The 23,981-nt window shown below is 48.1% G+C and overlaps 1 protein-coding gene across 2 annotated transcripts in view; it reads left to right on the top strand.

Annotated features, from left to right (window-relative positions):
* IGDCC4 (immunoglobulin superfamily DCC subclass member 4) overlaps nucleotides 1–23,981 on the top strand; it is an 84,929-nt gene that overhangs the window by 49,569 nt on the left and 11,379 nt on the right. The window contains exons 5-17 of one of the 2 annotated variants that reach the window (XM_030955144.1): nucleotides 8,341–8,475; nucleotides 10,986–11,141; nucleotides 11,668–12,078; nucleotides 12,774–12,938; nucleotides 13,933–14,070; nucleotides 15,500–15,670; nucleotides 16,246–16,479; nucleotides 20,750–20,857; nucleotides 21,134–21,317; nucleotides 21,949–22,076; nucleotides 22,283–22,453; nucleotides 22,956–23,093; nucleotides 23,587–23,692. In XM_030955144.1, the coding sequence (XP_030811004.1) occupies nucleotides 8,341–8,475; nucleotides 10,986–11,141; nucleotides 11,668–12,078; nucleotides 12,774–12,938; nucleotides 13,933–14,070; nucleotides 15,500–15,670; nucleotides 16,246–16,479; nucleotides 20,750–20,857; nucleotides 21,134–21,317; nucleotides 21,949–22,076; nucleotides 22,283–22,453; nucleotides 22,956–23,093; nucleotides 23,587–23,692 (2,245 nt within the window). Of the gene's footprint in view, nucleotides 1–8,340; nucleotides 8,476–10,985; nucleotides 11,142–11,667; nucleotides 12,079–12,773; nucleotides 12,939–13,932; nucleotides 14,071–15,496; nucleotides 15,671–16,245; nucleotides 16,480–20,749; nucleotides 20,858–21,133; nucleotides 21,318–21,948; nucleotides 22,077–22,282; nucleotides 22,454–22,955; nucleotides 23,094–23,586; nucleotides 23,693–23,981 lie in introns of both variants that reach the window. The other variant, XM_030955143.1, reaches the window with a different exon arrangement.

Below are 23,981 nucleotides of genomic sequence, written 5' to 3'. Positions count from 1 at the left end.
AATGGCTCCAGTCACTGAGGCAGAGGTGAGTAAGGAGGAGTTTTAGGGTCACTTGTGAGCCAGAATGGTCTTCTGTTCACCACATCTCTGTGTCATTGCTCTGCAAGAGGTAAGAAAATAGGACTTATGGCTTTTTTTTTTCTCCTTGGAGGTTCCTCATGTATCATTCTGGAAAGTGGTGTGCTGCCCTAGGATAATGACAAAGAGAGCTGGTATAATGGTGGTTAAAAAGGCATGAGGGTGTTCCCACTGAATCCCAGAGGCTGGCAAGCTTATGTCCCTAGGACTATCTCATATTTACTGATTTGGGGGTGTTTATATTTAAATCAGGGATACTGTGGCTTTTGTTAAGGGTCTTCTGATGCTCTCTGGCTATTACTTTTGCACCTTCACTTCTGTGAATAGCTGTGTTATGAACTGTGAGCAGATGAGTCCCAGAGATGCTGAGAGATGTACCCAGAACAGCACAGTGGGTTAGTGACAGAGACCATGGAAGACTGTCGAGCCACTGGACCAGAAGATGGGACATCATCCTGACTGGTTGTCAGCCATGGAACATTCTGGTATACTGAGGAGGTTCCTGTTGCAGTGGTGACTTTACAAAACAGCCTCTTGCAGCCCTTGTTTTTCTAGTCCCTGGGTTTGGCAGCTGCATAGGAATGGCTGGAGTTTGCAGTGCTTCAAGGCCTCAGCTTGAGCAACATAAGCTGTCTGGGTCTTAGGGTTAGGGCAGGGAGGCTGCTCTGTTCTCCACACAAAGACTCTGAGGTACCTCTGCTCCTTTCTTCACTTCTTGTTGGCCTCTCACCTGATCTAGAGGCTCAACTCCTTCTGTACACTGAGTAACTTACAGGGAATTTGTTTGCACGGAAGTCTGTGAAAGTGTGCCAAGACAGACTTATTAATCAGTAGTTACTGTCTAAAATGATGACACTGTCAATGCTGCTACAACACAGTCTTTCTGTTAGGTCTCAGCACCTACTGTGCCCTGAGCTGGGGTTTCCTATTGCCTCTGCCACATTCCAGCTCCATGAGCTGCTGCTTCTGCCTCCCAGAAACTCTCTGTGATGCATCTTCAGGCTTCTGAGGTCTGAGATGCCTGAAGGCCTGAGGTGTGCCACCCTTTGGGCTGTGGCAGAAGCAGAAGAGGCCCAGCTCTCAGAGCTCTGTGCAGCTGCCGGCACAGCCCCTCCTGTTTATTTTGCCTGGCTGTGGCTCGGAGCGGTGCAAATGGAGGCGCTTCCAAGCGCTCTGGGGAAGCGAGCAGGAATGCGTCGTGCAGTCTGGCTGGCTCCCGTCCCTTTTGGCGTGATCAGGAGCGGTTCCAAATGCGTGTACGCAAACAGAGAGCCAATGTTGACAGCTTTACAAGAGCTGGAGTGGTGGGCAAAGCACACTCTGACTGCTTTGCAGCACAGCTATGTACCGTGGATGTATAAAACTCCATAGCCTGAAGGATCAAGGATTGGGGGAGTGGGGGAAGAGCCCCCCTAAAAATCCAAGGCAATTTCTGGAAACCTGCCACTCTTCCTGGGCTTCTGGTTACAGAGAGTTCAGGGTGTCAGCCTGTGGCTGAGCTAGTACATTAGTGGATTTAATTTCTGAGCTGAAATCTGTCAGCTGTATAAAGAAGTTGAAAGGAATGAAAGAGGACTGCCTGATGGCCCATTTGCTTGTCTGGACTGGGATCCATGTGCTCCCTCCCAGGGCTTCCAGACACAGACATGGAACTGGGGAAAATGTTGGACAGGCTGTTTCTGAAGCCAAAGGAGAAGCTGTTCCTAGAGCAGCTTCTCCTGCCACGCTCTGTGGAGAGACCCCAGAAGCTGTGGCAGGTGGTGATCTGAGGAGTACATCCAGGTAGTAAATGGACAGTCCTCGTCCAAACTGATTAATCTCTCTGCATCTTTTTTTAATCAGAGAAGTGTATTTAATCTGTTACATTCTCTGTTTTTCATGTATATGCAAACAGCAGAGGAGCAAGTTTAGTAATGTGTAGGTTGGACCATATATTTTAGGATCTGTTTGCTGACTTATTTCTTGGGGGATTTTGGGATCATAGTTTGAGATACAAGTGCTGTGTGTGCAGGTCTTTTAATAGCACTGAAAAATGATTGAACTTCTGTGTTTTAATCCCACATGTTTCTTTGTGTGCTGCTTTAAAGATGACAGGATGTCACTGCTCTGCTGCAGCACCATCTTAGTAAGGAGGAAGAGAGACTCCAAAGAGAGACATTCCAAAACATGGAGATAAATTCTTCCCTGTTCAGCTTTTCAGTTCAGTGTTTGTATTGACAAATGCATAATTGCTTACAAAACGTTTGGAAGACATGAGGTAAAAAGACAATACAAAACTGATTTATTGAGCTCATCTGTATTGTTGGGCAGAAATAACCTGTTACTCCAATACACTGAGCAATGGAAGCCCAGTTCGTTTTCAGCCTCCCTGGATGACTTGTGTGCTGACCCAGACACTCCACAGGTGCCTGGGAAGGGAAAGGAAAGGAACATATCTGCAGTCCCAGTACCAAAGCACCGTCCTTGCTGTGGTTTCTGCTGAGGCACACACCTAAAAGATCCTGCAAGGCTTGGGGACCAAAGGCTGCAGAGAAGGAGTTCTGAGAGCACTAAAGTTGAGGAATTGAGTCCATAACCTTGTAACCAAAAGTCGTCCCATCCCTTCAATGACAGGAAAACTTGGATCCAAGCTGCCACAGACACTGATATAGCAAAGATGGGAGAAAAACTCCAAAAAGTAAATGGTAAGTTTCAGAAAGGATATGTGCTTGCATTTGGGGATAAGAGGAGGCAGTTTTTGACTTAAGACACTTGGGAACACCTGATTTAGGGTGTTAAAAGGTCACCACTCACCTTCTTTAGTCACTTATGAAAACTTCCTTGTCCCAGTTCTTTATGCTTTCCTGTTCACAAAGCTGTGCCTTGGCATTTTCAGGTTAGAACAGTTAGAAAATAAGAAATGCCTATTGCTAAACATGCTCAGGTGGGAGATCTGACATTGTTTATATTTGCCCTAAAAGCAAATATTCCATGTGTTTGGATACAACTGGGCAAGAGTTTTGCCTAGAGATTTTACATGCTAGTTATCCTGTCCTGAAGTTGAAATAAATTACAGATAAATTTCCAGGGCAGTGTAACGGGAGGAGAAAGGCAGGTCTGGAGGATGTTTTTCTCCTCCACAGTTGCTGTCAGCTTCTTCCCTAACAGTCCAGGAGGTCTGTGAGTTATCCAGGAAAAGGGAGAGAGCTGGGGAGTGGGAGTAGGACATGCTCTGCAAACACAGCGCCCGCATTTTTGAAGGTGTGTGCTTTGCAATGGGTAATTTGCTCCTCTATTGTCTGCAGAATAACAGCAGTGACAGCATTGACTTTCTCTAATGAACAGCTGCTCAGTGCTAGGATCTATTCCCGGAGGAGGCTCGCAGGGATGAATAAGGTTTCATGCTCCTCCTCCAGAGAGGGTGAGAAAGTTCGCAGAACAGAAGATTGTTGCTTGATTGTCAGAGATCTCCAAATCTTGACCTGCTGACAGCTGAGAGCTGAATGTGTCGCCATGCAAGTCATGTTTAACCTTCCAGCACTTTTGCCAAGGCAGGGTGTTCATAGAATCGGGAGAGAGGTGTCAGTTCCCATCCAAGAAGTCGTCCCCTTGTCACTGCAAACGGCCATCACAAATTGGCTGAACAAAAAGCATTTTCCTCCTGTTGCACTGCCTGAATTCTTTGCTGATACTCTGCACTAACAAGAGCAGGGAGGTGGGAGAGGATCACTCTTGAATCATGGATGCATTAGAGGCAGAGCCAAGTTATGAACTCTTGGAGATGGAAGTCACTGATGGATATTATAACTCAAGCCATAAGCTCAAATAAACATTTTGAGCTTTGTCCCAATCAGCTCCCCTTGGTGCCTCCCTTGACATCCCTGCTCAGAGTTCACCTTCACTGTGAAATGACACAATTGGATTTGTGGAGATTGGGCAACCTCAGGAGTGTGCTGAAGTGTGTCTGGCCACTAGCTCACTCACAGGTTCCCTGTGCTTCCCTCCCCACCTCCTTTTCAATTTAAAACACATCATCCTAAATGCTTTGTTACATTTCCTCTGTGCCTGCCCAGCTCCAGGCACTGAGGGGTGCCTGTGAGAGCAGTGGTACAACAAAGTGGAGCACCCAGGTTTGGCCTGACTCCCCTGTCTCGTGACAGGAAAGTAGAAAAACACATAAACTGAGAAGTCCTCTGTAGTGAGTCATTTGGAGACAATAAACTGCAAGCAATATTTTGAAATATTTCTGCAGCTGATAAGTAAGTCTGGGCTCTTGGCCTGTGGTAGCACCTTTGTTGTCTCCCTGTGCAGGGGGTTAACAAACTGTGCAGGAAGAGGGCTGCCTTCTCAAACTCTTTCAGTGCCCTAAGAATTTCCCTCAGTTCTGTGCACTACTCACAGTGATCCCAGAGCCATTCCTGGCACCCATATGTGAAAAGAGGGTAAAATTGATCCATCTGATTCAGAAGGGCAGAAAGTCCACAAAGGCCTCAGTGATGGAGAGTTTTGATGTGAATCCATGGGTTGTGCCTTGGGCTGTGCAAAGCTTTTGCCTGGAGCAGCTCTGCTGCTTGGAGAGACAAAACAAAGCTGGCAGAGTGGGAGAAATCTCAAAGCCCAAGTTTTAAATAGCAGCTCTGTGAAAGCTTTTCATGCCCCAGAGCAGCCAGCACGGCGCAGGTGCATTCAGTGACCTGTTTTGTTCAGGCAGTGAAAGATGTCTTGGAAACTGCAGCTCTTTTTTTCCTTTGGTTCTGATAATTCCCTCTTGACCTGAAATTGTCTTAATGGCAGCAGAGACAAAAAGCCTCACGTTGGTTTTACTCTTCGATGTGTGTTGGAATCCCCTGTGTGGAAGTTTCCCTGGTTAGCTGAGTACTGTTCTTGGGAACTCCTCACTGAAACAGAGTTTGTGGGGGTGAACTTGTGATCCATTGTGTCCAACTGGCCTAGAGAGGTGGCAGGGGGAAAAAGTACTCCAAAGGGGCTCAGTTTGAAGAGAAACTTGACTTGTGGACTTGCTCTGACACACCCACAATGGAATACAAAGCTAGAGAGAAATGTGTTTGTGCAAGAAGTGTGAGGGGCATTCATCCATGCACACACCCAGGAATGCACTGAGAAAGCAAGCAGAACTGTTTATGTTTGTAATATAATTTTCAGTAATAATCAGATATGGGGCCTGGACTAATATATTTTCCCAATAGTTTTTCGAGGCTGAAACTAAGCTAAAACCTCTCTCCTATTGACTGACAGCACTACCAGGCAGCTGTCAGGGACCAAGTGACACAGGACAAGTGCCTTCAGGTGAAGCCTCTGTAACCTGTAAGGTGCCTTTGCCAGTCAACACCTGGGCACCTGATGAAGCAGATGAGTGTTTAAGTCAGGTTTGAGCAGCTTTCTCTCTTTCTCTGCTCTAAGTTGGTAGAGAAAGCTGCTTGGAAATCTGGCAGGGAATATATTACCATCTGGCTGGTGTTATTTTTTTTTTTACTCTAGATTTATTTTTTCCCCCAGCAGTGCAGAAAAAGACAGCTTTTTGCACACAGACGTGCCTCAGCCACGTCCTGCCCAGCAGGTATGTGGCAGCCAGTGGTGCTGGGTAAAGAATCTCACTCTCAGGGTAGGATGGACATCCTACCGTGGACATTCCTGCTCCCAGGATATGTGGTGCCAGCTGCTGCCCTGCTCCTTTTCTTCAGAAGCTGCCGTGGCCCTGCAGGCAGTGATTGGTGTCCAGGGTGGGCATATTGGGCTTGCTGAGCCCTGTGCAGGGTGAGCTGAGCCTGAGCCTGGGCTGTGTGGAGATGTGTGACCACATCCAGCCCTGCTAAGCACAGAGCAGCTCCTCACCTGGCTCCTTTGCCCCACTTCCCCCAGCTCACTCAGCACAACTTATTGGGTTCTCCAGTGTCTTTCCAGCACTGTGGCCTTCTCTTGAATGGCAGCTGTAAAACCCTTTGCCTTTGTTTCTGATGCTCTTTCATGTGTTTCCTTCCAAATCCTGGCTGGAAAGCTCCTCCTTGTTCTTTCTCTGACATTGCCTCATCCCTCTGTGCCATATGGGGTAAACACCTCACATTAACAATGTGCAGAGCAGCCTCACCCATCAAGCTGGGCCTCCCTGAAGTCCCTGTGCTCAGTTCTTGTGCAGGACTAATGATTACTTGTGGATTTTAGTGCTTTGTTGAACTAGAGCTGGAGTTAAAGAAAGCTGCTGTTGCAGAGAGCCTGAGTTTCTCTGATCCTTGAGCTTACGTGCCTGGGGTGGAAGCTCTCAAGCCAGTTTTTGCATTAAGCCCATTTTCTGTCTCGGTATTTCAGAGTGACCAGGATTTTTATCTGATTGTCACTGAGTTCTCAGAACCCATATCCTATCCCTGTGCTGTCCCCCAGGTTGTCCTGCTGCAGCCAGGTGTGCTGGCTGTGAGGCTGAAGGTGTCTGTGGATGTGGACGATGGGTGCAGCAGTGGATTTGATGGAGCAAAGCCCTGGCCAGCCCAGAAGGAAACTGGGTTTGCCTGTCCACACCAACCCCTCTGTGTAGGGTACTCAGTCCACTGGAAGGAGGACAGCTGGCTTGGCTCTTCCCTGCCCCAGGGCAGCTCTTCTTGCTGGTGTTTGCCCAGGGCTGGGATTGCAGGTCAGCGTGGTCAGGCCACTGCCCCAGGTCAGGCACTGTGGGCGCTCCTCGGTCTCTGCTTCCATCTGCTGGACAAGCACTGGCTCCTGCTCACTCCTGGTTTCCTTTGGTGCCTCAGGGATTCTGCTGGCTCCTCTTGACTGTGCTCATGTAATTCTAGAGATGGAAATCCCTTTCACGCACGTATGGACTGCGAGAACATTTCGGTGTGGAACCAATGCTTTGGCAAGACTGCCCTGCCTAGATTGACTGGCACTGAGCCTGGGGCTGGGCTGAGCACAGCACATTCAGTGCAGCCCTGTGGGCCTCCTGCCATGCGGGCAGCTCTGCCTGTGAGGCTGAAGCTCCTCTGGTTTATATCCCCAAGGAATTCAGATATGAGTGAATTGGTTGGATGCTGCATGAATGGCCAGTGAGGGTCTGCAGAAGTGACCAGAGCAGGTGCTAGAGGACAGCATGTAAAGAAACTGGGCAGGGAGGACATGGTGCTTTCCTTGGACATCTCCCTCAGCATCTGACAATCAGAGTCCCAGTCAGAGTATCCCAGTCAGGAGCATTTTGGGCTGGGGACTGCAATGAGACCATATTTAACAGTCCTGGTAAATGTGTCCTTTTTGAGCTTGTGTGAATCTCTTGGGTTTTGAACTCTGCAGCATCTTGATACACTGAGTTCAGAAAGGTCCTGCTTTTATTTGTTTGAGAACCGCTGCCAATAACTTTCATTGCAGGCTTAATTGTTACTGGCACTATGTGACTCCTCTACAGTTATTTCTCCCTTCATGAGGACGACAACAAAAGTGTCCCCCAGAGTTAGGGGTATTTGAGAGAGCTGGAGGAACTGGTGAGGGTCATGAACACTCTGGTCTGCTCAAGAGTGCTCTGGTTGTTTTCATCTGACAACAGATATTTGGCTGCTGCAAAGGCATTTCCTTAACCTTCCTTTAACCTCTGCTCAGCAGTGGGCAGACACAGGCAGAAGGTTCGTTTCAAGCAGAATATCCCCATCCCATTCTCAAGGCATTGTGCAATGCAGCCTGGAGACCTTCCTGTAAACCTTGCTTGATTTAAGTGTTGGCTCTGGGTCTGTGCACGTACAAGCTACACAGCACTGTCTCCTCCAGATGTGGGATGACTGATCAGTCTTTGTGCTGTCAGGTGAAGGCCAGGATGCAGCCATGACCTCTCTGTGTTGCAGTTTACAGTCCAGCATCTGGCTATTAGAATTTCTTTTGCCAAGTGACTGGATTCTTTCTGAGCTGCTCCAGTGCTTTGGCAAGGGTGAGTGTTGGTGTTGCTCTGTTTGAGGACAGTGGTGTCTTGTTTCATCTAATGAACAAACATCCATGTAGCAACAGTTCATGAAGGTGTTGGGCTGAAATTCTACTTGTTTTCCATGTGAAAATCCTGTTATTAGGAGCCGTATGATTAGAGTAAATTTTGCTGGGCAGATTGTTTGTTTTTTATTAAAATTCTGTAGTCATATGAAAGCGAGACCTGTTTTTCTCCCCAAGCTGGGGCCGAGCCATTTCCACACATGAGACTGCCCAGGGAAGCACAGCTAGGGAGCCAGGACTCTACTCTTTTTTTCTGGGAACTTTGCATCTTGGAAGGACAGATTTTTTTTAAATTTTTGACATTAGGTTCCCAGGCAGCAGGAGGAGATGTCACCATCATCGCTGCTCCAGAGAACACCACGGTGGTGGCTGGGGAGAGCGTGGTGATGGAGTGCATGGCAGCTGCTGATCCCACCCCCTTTGTCTCCTGGATACGACAAGGTGAGTATGAGGGACAGGACTAAATTTCTGTTGTCCATAGGAACCTGTGGATACTGCATTCTAAAAACCTATTAAGAGTGGAAAATCTGGGACAGGAAGAGTGCTTGTAATGTCGATACCTAATGACACAGGTGGTGTCGTGGTGTGGGGTGTCCTTGCTAAAGTGGAATTATCAATTAAATCTTGAAGGTTACAAAGCACACAATTCAATTTATAGTTGTTTGACCTGTGCCTGGATGCCTTTTGATCTAAATTGGTCTTTCTCATGTGAACTGGAGCAGTAAAGGTCATGAGATGGGGTCAGGTGCCACTCCTCCTCGGGCTCCAAGGTTACTGGGGATTCTGTGGAATCTGCCATTGCACTGGAGAAATAGCTTGTATTATCTTGCAGCATTATAAAACTTGATGAGATCTGTTAATCCTTGGAGTGACTGGGACTGTTACTGGGAGGTTTTTGTTGAATGGAGGGATTGAGGAGCTGCTTAGGTCTCGTCAGAGGTGTATGAATGAGCTGGGCTGGCAGATGTTACCTAGGGCTGATAGCCAAAGTCATGAGTTGGATGCCAGTGTCACTTCACTGAGAGTCACATCCATTAGATGTGTTTCAGAGGCTCTGACTGAAGACATTCTCAGCTCAGAGGTTGATTCTCCCCTAGAAAAGGCTCTCAGTCATTTTCATAAATCCAGGTCACGATTTAAGAGTCCTCTCCCCTGTAACCATTTATTGTGATTGGTTTTCAGCCCAGATTTGTCCACAGGCGGTAATTTTAGCATATAAAAATATTTCCTCTTCCCCACAAAAAAGGAGCAAAAAAACCTCAGAGGATACCACTTTGGAAATCAAGTGAGCAAGGCTTAAATGTTGTGACAGAAATGTTTCTAGTTTATCCCATGTGCTTTACAATTACAAATGCTCAGCATTCCCATGCTAGATCGCTTACTGCTTTACTGAGAGCTGCTGATGTCCATGGTAAAGTAGATAATATTACACTTAATTATCATTAGGAGAGTTTTTCATGAGGAAGGAAGTCAAGGGTGGAGTGGGAAGGATTGGTGAACCAGTTCTTTCCATGCTTTATTTTCAAGTGTTTGCTTGGTCCCAGTCTCCTTCCTTATGTGGACTCTTCAATTTAAAAGGATGGAGTAACAGTGCAAGTCATTCTGAGTTACACAAGTTTATTTCCGAGCTTTCATTTAGGAGCAGAGTGGGTTACTAGACCATCAGTCACCTGGGGAATACTGAGGATGTACCTCCAGGTTGCCAGTTTGGCTCTTGCCAGCCGTGGTGGTGTCAGCTAAGTGCTACCATCTGGAGTCAGTTTTCCAACCAACTGCCCCAGTGCAGTGGGGTGTGCAGACTGTGTGCTCTGAGTCTGCAGCCACTGAACTGTGAGGCCATCTGAAGACCTTCCCAAAGTGCAGGCGGGGGCAGAGGATCTGCTCTCAGCCACATTCCCTGCTGATGGTGCTAAGTCAGTGCAGCTGTTCACAGTGGAGGTGGGGAGTTTGTTCTGTGTGAGCTCCAGGCTCGGCTGAAGCTGGAGAGGTAAAGGCAGGCAGTGCTGGAGAGGTGCTTCTGCAGGTGGAGGGGGACAAGGTCTGGTGGTGCACAGGTACTACACAAATTGGCTGGTCCTCCCAGTCTGCAGACTCGTGTCACACCTCCCATCCAAGCCTTTCCTCAGCTTGTTCCCAGCTCTTGGCTTTGTCTCCCACACACTCTCAGAGGTACCAATGCCATATCCCTGAGATTCTCACATCAGAGTGATGCTGAGAATATGCAGTGCCCAGCACCAGCCTCTGCACTGTCTGTGATGCCAAGGCGCCCAGGGCTACTTGAAGTTGTAGAAGGACATCTTGGCTTCTGGCCAGTGATAAGGAGCTGTCCTTTCCTCCTTCCCTACTCAGTAGTGCTGAGCACGCAGCCTGGAGAATGGGTAGAAGGCAGCTCATGGCCCATGTCTCTGACATAAACACCAGAGTCCCAGGGAGCACCAGGTATCTTTCTGACACCTCACAGCCAAGCTGTGAGCAAGGAGTGTATCAGGAAGCTCAGTAAATTTGAATTCACATCCAGAACACAGAGGAGGAGGAGGAGTCCCTGAGTTGTCAGTGATTCAACAGGCTTGCTGACATTGCATGAATGAGTCAGTGCTCATAAGGGTCAGCAGGCAGATCCAGCAGTTTTTCCAAACCATGTGTTAGCACAGCTTTCCCTTGAATGTGCTGTTCCTAGGGCTCTCATTGCAGGCACACCCTAGGCATCAGAGACTGTTTTGATCCAAACTAGAACTTTCTGGATTATTACAGGCTAAACTAAACCTTGAGGCAATGTTGGCTTGAGCTGGCTGTCAAGCACTGAGGAATGTCCTGCAGGAATCTCCCTCTGTGCTGGGGTTTGGGATCTGGGGATCTCTCCACTCCCCAGCTGCGATCCTGGCATTGCTAACAAGCCCTCATAAAGGGCAGCCTGGGCTCCCTCCCACATTTGTGCACATTTCTTCCTGCAGATGGAAAATCCATTTCCACAGATGTGATTGTGCTGGGCCGGACAAATCTCCTCATTCCTTCCAGCCAGCCCCATCACTCCGGGGTGTACGTCTGCCGAGCCAACAAACCCCAAACCCGGCAGTTCGTCACCGCCGCAGCTGAGCTCCGCATCCTCGGTGAGTAGAGCAGGCAAATTCTCAGGCACAAATGCTGACCAGTTTGCTGTGGGTTGCATGGATCAACATCCAGGAGATCCCCAAGGCTTTGTGGCCTTTGTGGCTCGTGCTGGGTGAAGTGGGAGCCAGGTTAGAGCCAGAGACCTGAGCTGGGATAGCTCTCAGTGGGAGTGCCACCTCTTTAATTTGGGGTTTAGTTCCTGGTATTTACTGAACCGTTTTATGCCTTATTCTTGTTCTCCAGGGTTCCCCCTTGGAAATCTCTATCAGCAATTAACTTGCAGTATCCTGGAAGCCAGCAGGGAGAACAGCCTAGGATCAGGGAATGCAGCACATGATTGATACAGAATTTATTTTTCCTTTTGGACAGAGTCTAAATTAAGCCTCTAGAGTCTGCCTGGCAAATCCCATCTTGTAAGCAAAGCTGCTACTGAATAAAACATAGCACCGAGTGGGGAGGAGAAGGGATTTGCTTTGCTATTTTTCCCTCCTCCTTCCTGCATTAATTTTTCCTCTCTCCTCCCAGCTACTCCTAGCATCTCCCAGGCTCCTGAAACCATCTCCCGCACCCGAGCCAGCACGGCCAGGTTTGTGTGCAAGGCAGAGGGAGAGCCAGCCCCCACCATCCACTGGCTGAAGAACGGGGAGCCCATCCTCTCCAACGGGCGTGTGAAGGTGCAGAGCAGCGGCAGCCTCGTCATCAACCAGATCGGCCTGGAAGATGCTGGCTACTACCAGTGTGTGGCTGAGAACAGCCTGGGCATGGCCTGTGCCACCGCCAAGCTCTCGGTGATCGTGCGGGAGGGTTTGCCCAGCGCTCCCAAGAAGGTCTCGGCTGTGTCCCTGTCCAGCACCACCGTCCTCGTGTCCTGGGAGCGGCCGGAGCACAACAGCGAGCAGATCATTGGCTTCTCCTTGCACTACCAGCGGGCTGTGGGTAGGTGTCACCTCCCTGGGCAGCACAGCTGTGTCAAAGGTACAAGGTTGACCTTCTTCCCCAGCTAGTGACAAATGTGAGGCAATTCCCTTTCCATTTCTGGTAAAGGAATTTTCTCCTGGAGTCGGTATTATCCGTTGACAGTGCCTACGGATTAGCCAACATAGTCTAACTTCTTGATTGGCAGTAGTGTGTCCACACAGCTGAGCTGTCTGGATTCTATGGGACCAGGCATTGCTGATTTTATGCATACTGATTTTGTATGCAAAGAGTGTGATTGCTAACAGTGATATCAACCAGCTGCATTGTGTACAGGGGGAATCACTAAATTATCCACACCCAGAATCTGAAGTGAGACACTGGCTCTCTTGGGGTATGTCTTCCCAAACAGCCAGCAAGCCAATGCTCCTGCTGAACTGTTGCCAGAGCTCCTCCGAAAATTAAACTGGTAACTGCAGCTGCTTCAGCATGGTTTAAGGAGTTTGAGTCAAAATGGAGACATCAACAATAAGACATTGGAGTTTATGCCCAAAGAAGTCATATAAGAGATGAGGCTGTGCAGGTGCTGGGGAAACTGGAGAAGATATTGTGATTTTTAGAGTGGATTTAGTCCGCAGACCTTGTGAATTAAGTGACTTTTTCAGGAGTGTCTTGGCAGTTCACTGACCTGCTGATCAGTGTTTCCTTGGCTCTAGGAACTGATAATGTGGAATACCAGTTTGCTGTCAATAACGACACAACTGAGCTGCAAGTCAAGGATCTGGAACCAAACACCAACTATGTCTTCTATGTGGTTGCATATTCCCAGCTCGGAGCCAGCCGGACGTCCTCTTCCATCGTTGTCCAGACCCTGGAGGATGGTGCGTTCAATTAGATGGGTACTGGTGCCTAGGAAATGTTCTTGACCTGGTTGATGGTGAGCACTGAATGTGCTACAGAGTGATAGCAGCTCCTAGAAACCTAAACCTGCACCCTGGACTTATCATCAGCTTGGGTGATGAAGGATATGAAAATACCCTGGCTGATGGTGGGGCCCATGAGAATCCTTTGGGAATTGCAGGCAGCTCCCAAGGGCTTTCATCTAACCCATGTGATATTGCTCTAAGCTTTATTCTGGGCCAGACTGAATTTCAACTCAGAAGAAACATCTATTGCAATTTGTAGGGGTGGGAGGAGCCTTGAGGTCAGACCCCTTAAGAGCCAGTAGTTTGTGTTGATCTTACCATTTATCACATAGCATTTTGTGAGCAGTAAAGGCAGAGTGCCAGAAGCACAGCTGCCCAACGGGAAGCCATGCACAGCTTTCAACAGGCTGCAGGACAGAGGCAAGCAGAGATGGTTTTGGCAGACCTCATGTGCATTATGTGCTTTTAATGCTCCTGACATGGTGACCTGCGTGGTCCCATGTGTATGTCTGAAGCCTGAAAGGCTGAGTTGAAAGCATGAAAGCTGCCTGCAGCCCAGAGCTGTGGTTCTCAAGGGAGTGAGGATTCCCAGGCTGCAGTTTGGATCTGTGAGCCATTTACTTTAGTGTTTCCTTCATGCTCCACGTACAGCTCAAGCTGAGAGGTGGTGTGTGCCACCCTGCCCAGTTTGCTCTGGACACAGGTCCCTGGGAGCAGTGTGGCTGTGGCCAGCAGGCTCTGGTCAGCCTGGAAGTGGAGCAGTCAAGCATGTCCCCTCCCCAGACACCTCTGAAAGGGCTGTGGTGTGTTGGTTCCTGCAGGACAGACACCAAGTCACCAGTGACTGTGGTAGAGCCAAGTCAGTGGCCTCCAACCAGCTCAGAGAGCTGGCAGAGATGTGTTGATGTGTTGCTGTGGTCTTTGCTGACTTCTCTTTGTTGTTACCCAGTTCCCAGTGCAGCCCCTCAGCTGTCCCTGTCGAGCATGACTCCTGGTGACATCCGTGTGACGTGGCTGCCTCCTCCTCCTGAGCTGAGTAATGGCAAGATAACCAAGTACAAGATCGACTACTGCACCCTCAAGGAAGGTGAGGGAAACACCATTTAGGGGTTGTGTTGTCTGCTCTAGTGGTGTTAACAGCCTGTAATGTGAAGGGGAGGTGGTGCAAAGCTGAAAATAGAGACCCATTTTACCCAAGGGAGGAGAACCCTTTCATAGCTTGGCTCTGTCTGGTGGTTATGGCAGTGACACTTCATACCACCTCGAGGTGCCTTTTTGTGTGGTTGTGGAGGAGCCATGTCCCCAGGAGAATGGTCTGACCCATGTTTGAGCTGTCCCAGAAATGTCTGCATGAGCAGCCCTTCACTGCTATCTGCGCTGTATTTTAGGGAAAGAGCTTTATGCTGCATGGGGAAGAGGAGTAAGTGCTTTCAATTTCCTTAAAATGGAGTCTAATCAAAGTGATCCTTGTGAAAAAAAAAACCCTAAATACCCTGTCCAGGTTGTGTTGCTCTATTACGGAGTTTTATCTGATTTTATTTACATTGTCAGGCACACTAAGCAGGGTTCAGCAGGGATGGTAACATTTACATCTGCTGGATGTGGCTGTTCCAATTCCACGTGTGCTTGCTTTGCAAATCCTTCTGGGTATTTGCTCTTAAAACTGTCAAAGCTCTGCAGCTTCTCACTTCCCAGGGTCATGATTCTTCCTGAGAGAAGGATGGCGAGTGTGATGAGGTGCTGGACATGTTCCCATGTATTTGAACTGGCTTAGTAGTCTGTGCTGTGACTCCTGGCTCTGGTTCTTTTGCCTTGAGCCTGCACATGGCTCAGTGGCATCGTAAAACCTTGGAAACACTTGCAATCCAGGGATCACACTCAGCAGTACGCTGTTACATAGCAGAGACAGTGCTCCTGCCTGAGTTAATGCCAAGGGAAGTTGAAATCAAGACCTCTGTGTACTCTAAACAGGCCACATGAATCTTCAGCAAAAGTGAAGCTGATACAGTGAAAATCCCAGGCTAGTCTCAGTTTAAATTTCCTGTTACCTCCCTTATGAACTTGGGTGGGCTGAAGAGGGAGCAGTAAAACCTCTGTCTGGTGTGGATGAGGGTGTGAATTTTGCGGAAAGCAGGGCTGCTGGACAGTTCTGGTTCACATTAAGGTGAGGGTTTAAATACAACAGTGAGAAGCATTGGAACATGCCATCAGCTCCTATTAACTGTGCTCATGTTCCACCATCACATCATCAGAGCAAGGTTTCTGACAGCTCCCTCTGGGCAGGCTCTGGTGCTAAAGGCAACCTGCAATTTGGAATGTAATGAAGGGAGTTGTCAGTCAGAATATCTCCCCAGCCTTACAGTTTTTTTCTGATGGCATAAGACTGCTCTGGGCAAAGCCAAGCCAGCCCAGGGCGTGCAGACCACGAGGAGGTAACGAGGCTTGTGGCTGCTCAGGTGTACTTCCCTTGGGCTGGGAAATCCCTGTTTTCAGTGGTGTCCCCTTGGTTCCAGCAGATCAGGTCACCTCCATCGAAGTGGGTGGAAATGAGACCCAGATCACCCTGTACTCACTCCATCCCAACAAAGTGTACAAAGTTCGGATCGCAGCCAGCACCAGTGTGGGATATGGGGCCCCTTCTGAGTGGACCCAGCATCGGACTCCTGACAGAGACAACCAGACACATGGTAGGAGGCTGGGGAATGCCTGGGATTTGGGGCAGGGTGGGAAGCTTAAGGCATTTTCAGAGATACTTGCTTTCCTTTGGGAATTGCAACCATTGGTTTGGGTCAGACCAAAGTGCTCACCTTCACCTTGCTGCTCAGCAGCCCCTGTACGTCTCACTGGTTGCCTGGCAATGGGGCTTTGCACCCTCTATGTGCAGCTGTGAAAGTTCTTTTAAAAAAAAGAAAACAAACAGAACTCCAGAGCCCAATGTTAATGGCATTTGGGAGTGACAATTCTGCCAAACAGAGCTGCGCCATACCAGACTCCAGCAGTGGTTAAAGATGGTGATATCTCAGAACATACACAGAGAAACCCCCACAGTGGCTTTGTGACATTGTTGTTTCCTGTATCACCCAGCTGGGAAAGTCAGTCGTAGAGTGTGACTGACTCCACTGTCAGGGAATGGAGACTTCCCACTCAGGACAGCCTTTTCCTCACACTCTTCCCTCACTACTGAGGACCAGGAGGATTCAGTAGACTGGGGAAATGGAGACATGTGGCTCAATCTTTTTCTCTTGTCTTCTTCTTCTTCCAGTTCCATTTGCTCCAACAGAATTAAAGGTCCGAGCAAAGATGGAGTCTCTCCTGATAACGTGGCAGCCCCCAGCAAACCATGCCCAGATATCTGGCTACAAGCTCTACTACAGAGAGGTGGGCCAAGAGGAGTCCAGTGATGAGAGCCCTTTGGATGGTGCTGAAGATGAGAGCTGGGATGTGGGACCCATAAAACTAAAGAAGAAAGTGAAGCAGTATGAGCTGACTCGACTAGGTTAGCTGGCTGCATCTTCCTAGGCCTTGATGTGGAAACCCAGGGACTGTCTCTTGCACTTTGTAGCATCCCAGGATGCTCCCAAGAGTGTTTTGCATGACTGGAGATACATAGGGCCAGGGCCATCTGAGGTGTTTTAAGATCATCCAAAATCCTTTCTGGAGTGGCGCTCTTTAGGCTTGTATTGAGCAGAGTTTAAAGCACAGAAATTTCTAATGCCAATTTAGCAGGGATTTTAACCAAGTTACCAATATACTTAGTATATGCTAATAAGTGGTTCTTAATTAGTGTTTTTATTGTGTCACTATAAAGAGTGCCAAGATTGAAATCTCCAGTCAGGACAATTATCTCTCCTTCCTTGTCTGTTTCTAAGGAGCTCTATAATTGCATGCTGTTTGAAATCTCTCTGTATTAAAATCCAGAGATGGGATAATTCGCAGCATACTAATTTTAGCCCGGTATTCTGTCCCACTAAAGGAAAAGAGATGGAAGAGTGTCAATGACTGGAGAAGATCTGAGCAGCAGTGAGTCCTGCCTGCCTGGCTCACTGTGCTTGGCATTTCCCACAAGGGACTGTGTTCCTAACATCTGATTGTATTAATTAATTGATTTGCCCATTGATACAGGATGGAGAGAGAAGACAGTCATGGCAGACGCATCCTTGAAAGAGGCTTTCTGCTTCCCAGAGTTCTTCCATCCCCCACTTCATGCTTCACCCTGTTACTGCCCAGTGAGTGGAGACTGTAGGGCATGTGTCTGTTGTGCTGATTCATCTTACACTTGTAGCATATATGTTATGCACAGTGTAAAGGTCAGGCTGCAGCACCTGGAAGGACTGTTTGTGCCATCTCTAAGTGGGGTTCTCCCAGCTCTGTCACAGCCATCTTGCTATTGAGAGTGTTAACAGTGATGAGTTTCTCTGAAGAATTTAGGTCTGTAATCATTGCGCCAAGGAAACCACATGTGAACATCATCACGTGCTGCTCCAACCACTGGCAAGTCAGTTGGTGCAGGGGCTGGGAGTGGGCTGAATTGGTTCCAAATGCTCTGGCACGATGATGCTGAGAAGGTTGCTTGTTCTTCCGTAATTACTTCCTTGAATTTGGGCATCCGTCAAGCGCTGATGGTTTCCGTATGATTTGGCAGCTGTGTATTGGCTATCGCTGTGTCAGGAGCGCAGGCTCGGGTTCCTCCCAGCCCAGGACGTTCCCTCTGCTCCTCTTGGGCTGTTGAATGATGTGCTCCTGCACTCATAGAGTAAAGGAAGGGTCAGGAATCTGGCTGTGCTGAGGAAGGGAGGGGCTCTGCACATGAAACAAGGAGGAGTGGTTGGGATTTAGAAGGGTTTTGTTTTATGGCACAGAACTGCCCTGTACCACTAAGGGCTGCAGCTTGTAGGCGGAGCAGGCAGTGGTCTCAGGAAGGGCTGGCAGCCCTAATATGATCTGGGCTGATGGGGAATTAGCTGGGGGGGATTTCCTAGATCAGGGATGTCTGCCTGGAAAGCACAGCACTCCTAAGTGCTGAAACCTCTCCTAAGATCCCTCTATAAAAAGAAATATCCAACACTGTCTCTTCGTATTATCTTCAAGAGTCATTGAGTCCAACTGCCTGGGTACCTCAGTGTTAATCAAAAATAAAAGCAAATTCTGTCCAAATGTCTTTTAGACACTGACAGGCTTGGGGCACCGACCATCTCTCTAGGAAGCCTGTTCTGGTGTTTGAGGTGGTGTTAGGAGATCTGAGCCCAGGGCATACCAGGCTGGGCTCAGATGTGGTGTGTTCCATGTCAATGCAAACAAGGTCCAGAGTGGTCACTTGGCTCCACAGCTCCATAGTGTCACTGAAGCCAGCGCTCTGCCCCTTGCCTTGGTTTGAAGTGTGGCTTGAAATAGAAGATCTCTCCCATCTCGTGCTGATCCCTGGAGCAAACCATGTCTCTTTAGAGTGGTATCACTAATGGTACCATGTGTCTTGTCTGAGAGGTGTATGCTGAAGTCCTGTGAGAGAGGTGGGCAGCTGGTCAAGGGCACACAGGAAATCCAGCAATTTCATCAGTCCACAAAATCAGAAGGAAGCTTTCCTGAATCACCAGGAGGGGTTTTCCCTGAGAAATTCTTAGTGACTTCCATCGATGTTCTAGCACTTACTCCCTGTACTGAGGTGCAACTACCAGGGCCATAATTTATGTGAAAAATAAATGGCAGGCATCTGATCCTGTCTTCCACATTCCCATGAAGGAAGATTGCATTCCTTTGGAAGTAGCTCTCTGGAAATAAGGGTGTTTTCCCCACTTAAAGGAAAGTGTGGCTTCTGGCGCCTGGCCAATATGAACACCTTGAAACGCTGAGTGAAGCAACATATTTAGCATATTGGATATATTATGTAGCCATCCAGATTAGTGATTTAAAATGATCTGGACTAGATTATTCTGCTTATATTTAATGTATGATGGAATGCAGTGAAATACATCTGTTTTCATGCTGCCTACCAGCTTCTTGACAGCTTGATAGAGTTTTATGTCTGCCTGTTCTAAGAGCTTGAACATCTGGGCCTGTGTATAAAAATTGAAGCCAATCCTCTGACTGAGAAATCCAAAATACCCCTATTTTCAGGATGTAAGGTGCTTGATCTTGCAGTCAAGCTCCCCTGGTGTCACGTGTAAGCCGCTGCTGTATTGATCCTGCCCAGGGATGGAGACAGAGAACTTGTCCTTTCCTTCACTCCATTCTCCAACAGGAGCTGCCCACAGCTGCCTCACATCTGTGAGCTTTTCCTCATCGTTTTGGATTGCACCATCCATGATGTGCTCGTGTCCCAGTGAAGCCCAGCCCAAGGCTCAGCCAGAAGGGGAGTGTGGTGCTGGCAAGAGATGGGCTGGGTGTTCTTTGTTCCTCTGAGCCCGTGGTCTCAGCCCTTTGGAGGTTGAGTGCCCTTTGGCCTTACCCCCTTGTGTGGGTTTGAAACATTTTTCTGTGGCTGGAGAGTGTGGAAATGCAGATCAGGCTGTCTTGAAGGCAGACAAAACTCTGTTTGCTTTTGGGATTCTTTGGGGGAGAAAAATGTGGCTGAACTGTTTTTATATTCTGAGCGTGAGCGTGTGTTGTGGAGCAGAGAAAGCCTTTGGTAATTGGTACCATCAGCCTTTGGGAGTGTAATCAGAGCAGTAATAATAAAATTGGCATCAATAAGAAAGGTTTCATTCTGCTTACGTTGTCTGGCAAAGAGAGCAGTGATCTGTGAGGTCAGGGAATGAAGAGGCATGTCCCAAATTAACAAACTTCATCAATGTGCTGCAGCCAAGGCAACAAAAGGCAGTGTGGACTGCTCTGGCTGAGCTCCTGAAGGGGCTGGCTGCTGCAGGGAATGTCTTTTTGAGAACTTTATATCTCCCAAGTCGTTTCTTTGATTAAACATCTCCATTAAAAATGAAGAAGCTGATGAAAGGCTGGAGGAAAGAGAGAAGTGGTTTTTGGACCAGGGCAGCACTGCTTGGAGACAGAAGTCCCTGTCCTGCAGCTCAGTTTGAGATTCCCCACAGTGTGAGGCTCTCTGATGGGAACAGCATGCAATGAGGTTTTTAGTTTGGGTTTGGTGTGGGTTTTCTATGCACTGTTGCTTTTCTGATTGCAAATTGGGAAGCTCTACTGTGAAGGCAAAACAGACACCATACAACAAAGGCTGCCAGTGACTTAACAGGGCATTTGAGGACTTGCTGGAAGGAATACCCTCACAGCAGTGAAAAAATCAGAAAGGACTTCAGAAACAGGAGGTGCATTTTGGGGTAGGAGAGAATGTCCTCACTCCTCAGGAATAAACAGTGCAGAGCAGTCACTTCCATGGTAGAGAAAGGAGTCAGCATGTGTAGGTTTCTTTAGCAGTTTGTAAGAGAGAAAGATCTAGAGATCCTGAGTAGATTGCTAGAGGCCAGAATACTGGTCAACCCTTGAGGGCTGGGGCAAGTCCATTTCCTGCTGATAATTTCTGTCAAAAGTGAGGGGAGAACCACAGAGCAGCTGTGCTGATAACATACACCAGCTGTGAGATAGTGTTTGTGTGTGGGAAGCCTGTAAGTGGAAGGGAGACTCCCTGCTGTAATTTAGATATTAGGTGATATTTACTTAGGTATAAGGTAACAAAAATGTATTTATTATGTTCAAGCTACTTTCTTGGATGGTGAGAAAAGCTGGCAAGATCAAAGAAAATGTGTCTGAGTAGGGAGGGTTGGTGACAAAAATAACCCAAGGCAAACCCTGATTGATTTTTCCAGCTCCTGGGAAACTGTACGAGGTGAAGCTGGTGGCATTCAATAAGCATGAGGATGGGTACGCAGCGGTCTGGAAGGGCAAAACAGAAAAGGCACCTGCGGCAGCAGTAGGTGAGAAATGCCCTTCAGTTGTTGTGTCTCTTCTGCTTGACAGAGGAGGGGTGGAGGGATTACAGAGGATGAACTTCAAAAAGGACAATACCAAAATAGGGAAGGTCATAACATAAGGGAACTTCCTTTGACAGTCATTGCAAAATGCATCGGAGGAATTGGGAAGGACAGAAGGGAGCAAAATGTCCCCCTTCTCATTAAGATTGTTCTTCCACTGGGTGTGAGTGGTGTTACTGTCATGTGCACCTCCATATCTCTCTTTGTGCTGCATCGTAGATCCCCCTGTGCAGAAGGGGCCTCCACTGCCTCCGGTCCAAGTCTATGCAGAGTCCAACAGCTCAACTTCCATCTGGCTCCGCTGGAAGAAACCTGACTTCACAACAGTCAAAATTGTCAACTACACCGTGCGCTTCAGCCCCTGGGGCCTGAAAAACGCCTCTCTTGTGACGTACTACACCAGGTAAAGAGGGTTCATCTGCCTTGGGTTGCTCATGTGAGGAATGAACACAGGGCAGGAGGAAGTTGCATGGAATTTACAGAACTTAGCAAAAAACTAGGTGTTCCATATGATGGGAGTATCTGCCATGGTCGCAGATAACATTCAGGACTGCTGAGATGTGGCAGTGGGACTTGTCTTGACTTGAATACCAAGGAATCATTTACTGGTCTGCATCTTTTTTGCTGTGGTTGGACCTTACACACTTGTTAACAACATGGCCAGGTGCAATTATGCATTCATTATTTGTGAGATGGTCCTCACAGGTTTGGTCTATAAATTGATAGAGTTTAAGCAGTTTTAATAATTTGGGGATGTATCTTACATCTGAATACTTGTGCCCATTTTTAGCGTCTAACCAGGCTGTTTTCTACCTGACCCTGCAAGTACATCAGAAATGGTCCTGAAAACTGGGAACTGTTTTGTTCTGTCCCTGGGAGCTGAGTGTTCTTGCATTCAAATGGCTGCAAGAGATGGAAAATCAAAGACTGTCAGAGTTAGGATAATCTCTTAAGAGTGTTCCTGGTGGGGTGTCAGGGTGACATGGGAGAACCCTCAGGTATTCACAGCCTTGTGCTGTGTCCTCTCTCTCCAGCTCAGATGAAGACATTCTCATTAGTGGGCTGAAGCCCTACACCAGGTATGAGTTTGCTGTGCAGTCCAATGGCGTTGGCATCGACGGGCCCTTCGGCAGCGTGGTGGAGCGCTTCACCCTGCCCGACCGTGAGTGTTCATGGCAACCAAATCCTCATTTCTCCTGGCTTTCCTTGAGTCTCTGTCTGATCCCTCCCAATGAGCCCCTGAGAGATGGGATATCAGACCCCCTCGAAGCTCTGATGACCTTGAGTCCATGCTGGGAGGCTCTCTGGGGATGAATGTTCTGCTCCTCTTCCTCCTGCTCAGGCTGGCTCTTTATTTGTCACTGCCAGGGCCCTCCACTCCTCCGTCTGACCTGCGGCTGCACCCTCTCAACCCTTACGCTGTCCAGGTGCACTGGTGCCCACCTGTGGAGCCCAATGGCATCATTGTGGAGTATCTCATCCTGTACAATGCCAACAACACACAGCCAGATGACATGTGGACCTTGCTGACACGAGAAGGTGAGTCTCTTCCAGGTACTGTAATACTCCTCAGTCCTCCTGCCTCCTTTCCTCTCTCTGGAGCCCTGGTCACCCAGTCCTGCTGCCCTAATTTCTGCCTCACTTTGCATACAGACAAATATTGAAGAGCTCATCCTGGCAGTTTTCTTGAAGCATATGCTGTACCTGGTCATAGCAGAGAGTCCAGGGACATGGCTACTGAGAGATATGAAATCATATGTGTCTGGGGCTGAAATAGGCATTATCATCCAGGAAATAACCTACAGATGCAGCCTGGCAGCCAGCACTTCCTAGAAAAACATGTGCCAGCAGCATCAGGAGTAGTGGTTTTGGATCTGTAAGCAGGAAGTTCATTATTTCTGAAGAGGTGTATGAAATGCACAAAAATGCCACAAAATCCCTCACTTCTGAGGGTCGAGCAATTCCACAGCTGCTTTTCTGTAGCCTCTGAATACTCTTGAAGCAGAACATTTTAAATCTCTTTTGATTTGCTTTTGGTCAGGAAACATCTTCAGCACTGAAGTGCATGGCCTGGAAAGTGATACCAGGTACTTCTTCAAGATGGGAGCAAAGACAGTGGTGGGATCCGGTCCCTATTCCAACGTGAAGGATGTGCACACCCTTCGGGAGAAGCTGTCTGGTATGAATTCCTCCTTACCCCAGGGCAGGAAGGGAATTGCATGGCTGGAGACTGATTTGTCAGCAGTGACATTTCTGTTTACCAAGCAATTGCCTGGTGTTGCTGTGAAGGATGTGAGATAGGATTCTCTGCAGGGCAGCGCAGAAGATCACAGCAGAGCCCTCAGATGTGCAGCTCCAGAACCCATCCCACAGCCAAACTTCACCTCTTCCCCATCCTGGTTCCTCTGGAAGGGCAACCTGCATCTTGCTGTGGCGTGACATTAATGAATATGCATAGGTGCCAGTTTGCTTCAGGTTGATCTAAATTGTTACTGCCAAGGAATTTTATTGTTTTATGTGTATAGAATCAGAACCACAGAACAGTTGGGTTAGAAGGGCTATTTTAACCTGGTTGGTTTAGTACAGCTGGTGCTTCTCTGAACGTGAGACACTTTGTACCCTCTTCCTGCTAGCAGTTGAAATGATGTGGCTGTCATTCCTTCCCCTCCTAGATGTCCTGGATATCCACTCTGTGACAGGGATCATCGTGGGGGTGTGCCTGGGGCTGCTCTGCATTCTCTTCTGCATGTGTGCCAGCTTCCGCAACAGCAAGCACAGGTGAGCGCACCTCAGGAGGAGGAGGCTGCTTGGAAGGAGACAAAACCACTGTGAGCTGTATCCCCTGTTCAGCTGGACTGCTTGGGATATGGTGTAGGGGACAGTTAATGCACAGCTTGGATCTGTGGATGGATAAGGAGTATATTTAGTATAATCTTTTCACTGATTTATTTTTTTCAGTAGTTTCTCTTCAATTTGCATTCTTAGACTAGTAGGGTTTTTTTTTCAGAGAAAGAAAAAGCCCCAAGAAAATGGAAGAACCAGTTTATTACCTGTGTCTGTTAACATG

Source organism: Camarhynchus parvulus, chromosome 10 (assembly GCF_901933205.1).
Source record: "Camarhynchus parvulus chromosome 10, STF_HiC, whole genome shotgun sequence".
In the NCBI taxonomy this organism is placed as follows: Eukaryota; Metazoa; Chordata; class Aves; order Passeriformes; family Thraupidae; genus Camarhynchus; species Camarhynchus parvulus.
This window is presented reverse-complemented; position numbering and strand designations above follow the sequence as displayed.